Source organism: Salmo salar, chromosome ssa13 (genome assembly GCF_905237065.1).
Source record: "Salmo salar chromosome ssa13, Ssal_v3.1, whole genome shotgun sequence".
Classification (NCBI taxonomy): Eukaryota; Metazoa; Chordata; class Actinopteri; order Salmoniformes; family Salmonidae; genus Salmo; species Salmo salar.
In genome coordinates this window covers 102,655,098-102,664,135 of record NC_059454.1, presented here as the reverse complement: position 1 = coordinate 102,664,135, position 9,038 = coordinate 102,655,098, and the positions used below count along the sequence as shown (strand labels likewise).

Here is a 9,038-nt window from a genome sequence, read left to right as displayed (position 1 = left end):
GTTTTCAATTTGCTTTGAAAGTTAATAATGAATAATCCCCTATCAGCATATTAGGGTAATCATGGGTTGCTCAGATGAAAACAATTCACAGACAGACAGGTCCCTTTTGGGTATGCCTGCCCTGAGGCAAGAGTTGTCAACTCAACTCTCTCTCTCTCTGTGTGTGTGTGTGTGTGTGTGTGTGTGTGTGTGTGTGTGTGTGTGTGTGTGTGTGTGTGTGTGTGTGTGTGTGTGTGTGTGTGTGTGTGTTGTGTGTGTTGTGTGTGTGTGTGTGTGTCGTTTGCCTGGCTGTTTTGACAAAGTGATACACAAACAATAAAGATAAAATAAAAAACGGTGTGCAGGTGTGGTTGGAAGCTCTGTTCGGTGAGGTGACAGTGATGTTTCAGCTTTCAGTTGTGGAATGGGATGATACTGAATGGTACTGACAATGCGGAGTTGGGCCTCCTTTGGCCCCGGTCATAATGAGGATCAGGGGGGGGGGCCGACACCGCTCCTCTCCTGTTGCTCAGCAGAGGTTGAGAGCAGAAGGTGAGCTAGTTGTACTGCGATGTTAACTGTACATTTTTTTAATGTTTTTTTGTTGATGTTGTTTTGTGTTTCTTCTCACATTTGTTTATTGTTTATTTCACTGGCTTTGGCAATGTAAACATATGTCTCAAATGCCAATAAAACCCCTTTGAATTAAATTGAATAGTACCCGAAACCACTTTACAACCACTTGAATGCGGCCGGACTAGTCTGCAACTCAACGAGTAGTTTATTCATTTAACTAGGAAGCTCCGCCCCTGGCTGAAGGGCTTCATGCTCACCAGTCGCCCGTTCCTCCACCAGTTCATCTCGCTGTGCGTTTCAAGAGCCGCAGATCAAAGCTGCCTGCTGGGACTCCACACATTTCCCAAGCTACCTATCGGTGCGTTGGACGTGGGATAAATACATAAACATTTACCAATTTGTTTTTGGGACCTACATTGTTTTGAGTTTTTTGGGGGAGGGAGAAGGGGTTGCCAGGCAAGTCAAGAACGAGAGAAGTCCTCAGGTAAGCAAAAACATTTTACACTTTCCACAGAACTGAGACGCGTTTCTCTTTTCTCCGACCAATAGATTCGCATATACAGTTACGTTTATTTAAGCCAGTAACGTTGTTTGTTTAATGTAACGTTATATAGGTTGTTGAACATATAGCTGTCCGTCTACTTAGTATTTTGCATCCTTATAACCAGGCTAAGAACCCCCTTATTGGGTAGGAATATGTCACAGGTGATAATGCTTAGCCAGGAGGACGCATTTAGATACTACAAGTGAAACATGTTATTTGAGACCATGGCTGAGCAAGGATAAGGAGCTTGAAAATGTCAACATATATCTATAGATATTGTCAGGAACGAGGCACGTCCTCTAGGAGGCTATAGGCATCCCACTTGTTTCAGAAATGGAATGAATGATAAGACATTCCAGAGAAGGGAGCAATGTGTTCCAATGCTCGATCAACTGAATGGGGAATTCAGTCTCGATGTTCAACCAGGCGCTTCAGCACAGGAATTCATTCATCGCGTGAAACAAACACTGCGTGGCAATGCCTTGTAGACCCTTGCGATAATTCGATGTAAATCGTCCGTGATGGAGTTGAGAATGTATGTCTCTATTTGGTAATGTATCGTTTTTGTTCCGTTTATTAGACAGTCGAGGAATGTAAGTATCGATCCATAGACCCCCCCCATATGTGCGCGCGTGCGTGCGTGCGTGCGTGGTTAGACTTGAATTACTGTTCACATAATATCAATATTGCCTTAAGTATTTCATGGCTACTTTGAACTTGGAAGTTTAAAAGTCAACCAATCCGTTTTTTTCAGCTGTTCTTTCTTTGACAAAGCCCTGCCCCTCTGTCGTTATCTGCCTATGACTGTCAAAATGTTGCCCCTGAGTCTAAACATTGTCACACAGGTTGCATTCCCCGCTGCATCAGGCTAGCCCTGAGCAAATAATACAGCGTGTGTGTGTGTGGTCAGTAGTGTTGTGTTGTTAGGGCGACAGGAGTCAGGCAGTTTGGCTTCCAGACACTGTTGTGTTATTGCATGCTAGGCCGAGACGGCAGGGGGTAGGCTACAGCGCAGAGGCAACACTAGTTGATTACACACTCGCACTCACAGAGACGATGGTTTTTATTATGTCCCCAAGAGGCGGAATGACAAAGTTCACCCATGCAGCAGGTCACCTTTGCCTGCTGATCACTTTTTTTCATTGTTTTCCCATTTTGACATCTGAAATTCTTAACAGCTATATGACAGAAAGCCCAGACTTGAATTTGTGTCATGACTCTTGACCGTACTCGTGTATATAGTTGTTAGAGTACAGGACTAGGCCTACATAGAAATTTCATTTTTTTACTGAGGAAGAAAGTGCGTAGGCTACACTCAGAATCTGTGCAACAACCTCACATGAAACTCCTTCTCACCACATGTCCAGTCTTGTTTTTGTTTTGGGTGTTACAGTGCATTTGGTCTAAGTAGAGACCCCTTGACCTTTTCCACAGTTACAGCCTTATTCTAAAATATATTTCTTCCCCGCTCATCAATCTACACACAATACCCCATAATGACAAAGCAAAAACAGGTTTTTAGAAATAAAAAAAACTGAAATATCACATTTACATAAGTATTCAGTAAGGGGTCTAAATACTTTCCAAGTGCACTGTAGGTAGATACCCAGGCTGATGAGAAAGTTGAAAAGATCATATTTGACTATACCATTCAGAAGGCGACCATGTGCCATACATCTATCAGTCATACATTTTAATATAAGCTACAGTTGAAACAACAATCATTGCTGTTTCCAGTGCTTTCCAGATTGTTATTGTGTCAGAGAAACAACAAAGGAATATCAGATTATGCTGTAGGTGTAAACATGCATCTCACTAAGTCAAGAAACTCCCCTCCTACAACCCATGTCTATAGTTGGTCCCTAGATATTATAATGCTAGAAACTCAATACCAGTTTCTAGTGTTTGATATTAAATTAGTAATCTGTGTTATTCCACCGGCTTTTATATAAGGCTACATCCCCTGTATTTCTTTATTAATGACTTTAGGTGGTGGGGATATGTATACTGCTGTGTGCCATTTCCAAGGCTTGTCTCTGGGTATTTAGCTCTGTGTGAAGACAGAGGGGGACACCTAGGAGAAACAAGACAGACGAACCCTCTAGTCATGTTGATTTTCTCACTGTCCTCCAGTCTTTAACATGAATTGCACAGGGAGAGGTGTTAAGAGCTGCTGGTGTGGTGGTCTGACACTTGCGCCTCTCCACATTCCAGGCATTCTGACCTCTGGGATTCTGACCTCTGGGATTCTGACCTCTGGGATGTTTGAGGCGTTCCACGACAGGAGACTGCATTCTAAACGCCTTTATGTTCCTGGGGGTTACGTGGGCTTAACAGAAAGTAGGACCCTCTAATTTAGGAAGCCTGGGAACGAGGACAGAGCTCAGAGGCATCTGAAGTTACAAAGAACACTGCAGTGGAGTGATAGTGGTGGAGCGTGTTGAGGTTAAAGCCTGGTATAGTTTAAACTTACTGGTACCACATGACCACACAAATTCAGACACTTGATGGATTTGGCCATAAGTAATTTGTTAGAATCACTGGGAAAATTGAATCCGTAGAATATTATTGTGGAACCAATGAAACACGCATCATTATCCTGAGCTGTTTACTGTAGTCTTTCTATTGTAGTTTACTCTGCAGTCAGACAGCTGTGGTGCTTCCTGAAACAGACATAATGTTAGCTCTAATAGGCAGAGGAGACCAGAGGAAAGGGTTGTGTCCCAAAATGCCACCCTAATCCCTACATTTTACTAGGCAAGTCAGTTAAGAACAAATTCTTATTTACAATGATGGCCTAGGAACAGTGGGTTAACTGCCTTGTTCAGCGGCAGAACAACAGATTTGTACCTTTTTCAGCTCGGTGATTCGATCTTGCAACCTTCCGGTTACTAGTCCAACGCTCTAACCACTAGGCTACCTGCCATAATTTTTTAGTGCAGTACTTTTAACCAATGTAGGGAATAGGGTGCCCATTGGGATGCAACCAAGTATTGCACCTTGTGCTTTTCATCAGTGGGTGTCAAGTACTGATCATTACGCAACACCACAACCAACTCTCAAATACCTTTTCCTTAAAAGTGATATTTTTATTGTGTTGATATGAATGAAGTTGTATTTCGTAATTCAACAGAGAGAACTGAATGGTGTAATGTTGAGGGTTAAAGTCTAGAAAGGTGACCGATTTGTCTGACTGTTGTCTTGGCGTGTACCTGTAGGGGATCTGGGATTCCAGGTTGACAAATTTGCTGGGTATAGGAAACACTGTAAACTATGAGTCCCCAATTACATCCAGCTCCTGGTCGATTCTTCCTTGAGCAGATGGTCGGGGGGGGGGACATAATTATAAATAATTTGTACACTGCAAATTGACCACAAGAATCCCAACCAATATAGTATTTGACAAAAACAGAATAATTTCAAACCTTAATTACATTGGGATACGATCACATATGGCTTATTTATGAGTGGGAATACTTGGGAACAGATTTCTTAAATTAAAATCACTTTGACCTGATTTCCTGGTGATTTTAGTCTTTTATGTCCAATAATGAAAATGTAATAATTTTATTATTAATTTTATATATTTTTGCTTAGAACTTGGTCGGGTAAATAAAATCACCTCCGGGCCAAATTGTTCCATTGGGCCACCTATTGGGGAATGAACTTGTCTTGTTCATAACCACCGCTGTTATGTTCAGCTCAAACATGGTTTGCTCTCAATAGCATTCCTTTGTGTTATGATAGTTATTGATTAACTCAAGGAATTCAGATAAGAAACAGTGCTTTTAAAATGAGAATCGCCACAGTAAATACAATTCTATTCACATTGTTATTCTGATTTCTTCTCTCCTCTCTGCAGGGTTTCATGTGACACCAGGCTTCTGTGTACAACTAGGAACCATGTCGGATCATCCCATCTCCCACCTACAGTGACATCAACTATACGTTTTGGACAAACATGTCGGCCTGCGGTGAGTTTTCAGAACACGTGTGGAAACCCGGCTCGTGTAAGAACTGCTTCCATCCGCTTAGCGCCCACCGTGCCAGCGGGGGCAGCATAGTGCCCTGTGGTGCCCTGAGGACCAGTCTGGGGGGAGAGGAGGAGGAGGGAGTGACCGTGCCCTACTCCAAACCCACCATCGCCGTTCGCCCCACCATGATGCTCCCTGACTCCAGCGAGATGCTGGCAGACCTCAACATGAACATAGAACAGGTTAGATCTCACTAACTCAAATACAAATGTATGACTCTGTATGCCTTTGCATTTAACTAAGTACATCTAGAATAAAACCCATAGGTTTTAGAGTCACTTAATGTGAAGTGATTCAATAATGTCTGTATGCTTTCTATAACCTTGAATTGTATTTCCCCTCAATACGTTTCCCCTCAGGACAATCTGAAGAGCCCAGTGGACCGACTGGGCCTTAAGAAGATGTTGGGCCTGTCCCCTATCTACATAGACAGTAAAGGTTGTGACAAGGCCCTGAGAGAGGCCGTACTACAGAGTACTACAGGCCCTGAGAAGACAGACTACCCCTGCAGCCGTTTCTCCCCCGGTCCCATCAGCCCCCGGTCTTCTCTGTCTCCCTCAGCCCTCCAGAAGGACTCTAGTACGATCATCAGCAGTGTCTTAGTGACCCAGGAGGACGGACACAGCCGAGGGCCTCACAGTCTGGAGAAAGGGAATAGCAACAGTGACTCATCCTACAGGCAACAGATCACCAAGACCACCAAAACCACCAAGAGTACTTGCAACGGACATGGCGTCCGCATGGTGACCACCACTAGAGGGTCTTCCACAGTCCAGGCCATCCAGGAAGTGAAAGCACCTCTGGGTATTGCTATCAACATCATTGCCACGGTAACAACAACAGCTGGTAACGGCATCGGTAACGGTCTTATCAACACCACAACCGCCCCTAGTAATGGGGGCCTTACGTCTGGGAACACCAACAAGTCCAGTACATCTCCCATCCCATCCTTAACCACCCTGGGCTCAGGGGCATCTCCAGGGCCTCTAGGGCACAACCTCCAGTCCTGTGGAGGAGGCCGAACCGGCTCCTTCCTCTCCGAGCCTAGTACTCTGTCTCTGTCAGACTCTTGCTCCTATCGCAGCAGCACAGACTCTCTCACAGGGCCGGATGGCTTCGGACTGGCTGGGCCAGATAGTCCCATTCCTCAGAGCCTCTCAGCCTTGTCAGCCAGCTCTCCCTCAGACGGACAGACGCTGTCGTCAGAACCCATCTATGCTGAGAGCACCAAGAGGAAGAGGAGGCCTCAGAGCGCTGGAGGAGGGAACGGGAAGGTCCAGGCCCAAAAACAGCACTCCGAGCTGGAGGTGGAGCTCACAGAAGAGGGTCAGAACCAGAGGGCCAAGATAACCATCCGGGCTGCTCATACTGAGGAGAACAACCGGACATTCTATCTGAGCAGCCCGGACTCGGCTGTCAGCACCCAGTGGCCTGACTTCAGCCCCACGGCCCTCAGTAACCCCGGCAGCCCAGCTTTCAAGTGGCCCTCCAGCTCCTCTGTAACAGAGACATCATCCCCAGGTTTCCCTGCTTCCCTCCAGCCCAAACCACAGAACAGCCCCCCTATACCGCCCAAGAGGAACAACCGATCGCCCAAACCGCTCCCGGGGACCTCCATCTCCCCGTTGCCTGAGCTCAGCATACAGACTCTGGTTTTATCACCGTCTTCCAGGGACGTCCAGGTGCAGGTGAAGCCCCAGATGGAGCCCCACAGCTCAGCCTCGTCTGAGGTCCGGAGGCACAAGCTCCACACCACTCCCTGGAACTGGGAGGGCCGGATCGAGGAGGAGGAGGAGACAGAAGAGGGCCATGCTCAGGAGAGTGCCTCTCAGAGCAGGGTGACGGGGCTCATCAATAGGGCGGCTGTCTGGAGAGACGCCAGTGACTGGAGACCCACGGGGGTGACACAGGGCAGCGAGGGCCAGCAGGGCAGCACCCAGACCCTGCCAGGCACCGCGGCCAACAATAGTGCCAGTCAGAAGCAGGCAGGCTGCAGCAGCGGCAGCACGGAGGAGGGCAAACATAGCGGGAGCATGTTGGCCAAGTCGACTCTGTCGTCTCTCTCCAGAACGGAGCAGCTCTCAGCAGAGGGGAAGAGTTCAAGCCATGACCCCACTCCACCACCCCCTCCCCCTAAGAAACACCACAGGTAAGAACCTGGGCCTTTTGGTTTTAAACACTGACTGAACTACGGGCTATGGATGGCATTCCTGACAGTGTAGAATGAACATTCTACTGTAGTGAATTCGTTTTGTGATTCTTTGTAGTTTAGTCACTCTTGTGAAATACGGTACCTGTATTTTATTCACACTGAGTTTTGGGTGGTATTCCTGAGAGTGTAGAATGAATGATGTTGAGAAACAGAAAAGCCATGGATGACAAAATGAAAATCACTCATTCTTGACAAAGTAGGTTTGCTTGTCTTTATAGTTTACTTGTTTAATTAATATAGAGTATTGTAATTGAGTTGTTAAGTTTAGTGATTTCAGTTGGAAATGGATGGCTACTCCATATTGATGTGACAATATTTTAAGTGAATGTAATGTATCATAACAGAAATAACTTTCATCTGTAATGTTCATTATTGGTTTTTAGACTCCTCACTTACCCCGTGTACTGGATGGTGCTGCTTGCCAGCAATAGTGTAATTCTTTATAGCACGACAGTAATGAACTTCATCCATCATGAATTGGATTCTCATTTTCTAATGGGGAAAATGTATTTCTGTTCAACTTCAAAGGGTATTTCATCCTTTAGATGTGATTTACATTTTAGTCGTTTAGCAGACGCTCTTATCCAGAGCGACTTACAGGAGCAATTAGGGTTAACGTAAGTGCCTTGCTCAAGGGCACATCGGCAGATTTGTCACCTAGTCAGCTCAGGGATTTGAACCAGCGACCTTTCGGTTACTGGCCTTAACCTGCCACCAGGTCCCAGTCACTCACTACAGCTACTATTCCACAGGTGGATACAGTCATGCGAAGCTGTATAAGTTAAGTAATGAAATAAGGTATTAACAGTTGGTTAATGTCGTGTGGATATTTTAGATGTTCTTTGTACTCTGAAAGTTTTTGCTGTTTGATTTATTAAGTATTCACTGACTATTTGGGGAATCTCAACTGTGTTTTTATGAATATTTTCAGCTTAGCAGCCACATGGTTGATGCCCTTGTTCTGTCTCTCTTGACTGTCTATCTCTTTCTGTCAATTCAATTCAAAGGGGCCTTTATTGGCATGGGAAACATGTGCCAAAGCAAATGAAATAAACAAAAGTGAGAACAAAAAAACCTCTCTCTCGCTCGCTAACACTTCTCTCGCTCGCTAACACTTCTCTCGCTCGCTAACACTTCTCTCGCTCGCTAACACTTCTCTCGCTCGCTAACTCGCTAACTCTCTGTATCTCTCTCTCTCTCTCTCTCTCTCTCTCTCTCTCTCTCTCTCTCTGTGTGATGATTAAATGATGCTCCCTTGTTTTTGCAGTGATGCAACTTGAGGGCTGACTGCCTACTGTGATCTCTCCTTTCATAGTGAGATTATTCAGCCGGTATCAGCCTCCATTCTCAGTCTAGAACCCTAAGGATCATTCCGACTGTTCCGGAACCAGTCTCAATGCATTCCTTGTTCCATTTGTAGTAGTCTTAACTTTTCACTGTCATTTCAAGAACAACATGGGCTGTAAAAATATTCCCTGTCACATTTGTAAGTTTGTTTTGGCCACCACACAATAGATGGGACTGGTAAAAGAGTCCTTGTGCCTTTTGTCTCATTGACACTGACAGGCACACACACAAAGATAACCTTGTCAATGATCTGCATTTAACTAAGATGTTAATGTATCTCAGATTGTAATTGACTTTCTAATATTTTTGACACTGAGAAAGTTGTGGCCTATCTATGCACAGACAT

At 45.2% G+C, this 9,038-nt stretch overlaps 1 protein-coding gene across 1 annotated transcript in view; it reads left to right on the top strand.

Moving 5' to 3' along the window:
* Positions 1 to 761: 761 nt before the first annotated feature.
* The window catches only part of LOC106568434 (inactive tyrosine-protein kinase PRAG1), a 35,959-nt gene continuing 27,682 nt past the window's right edge, over positions 762 to 9,038 (top strand). Inside the window, exons 1-3 of the mRNA XM_014138761.2 lie at positions 762 to 1,039; positions 4,962 to 5,315; positions 5,493 to 7,282. Coding sequence (XP_013994236.2) covers positions 5,061 to 5,315; positions 5,493 to 7,282 — 2,045 coding nt within the window. The 5' untranslated portion in view covers positions 762 to 1,039; positions 4,962 to 5,060. The remainder of the gene's footprint in view (positions 1,040 to 4,961; positions 5,316 to 5,492; positions 7,283 to 9,038) is intronic.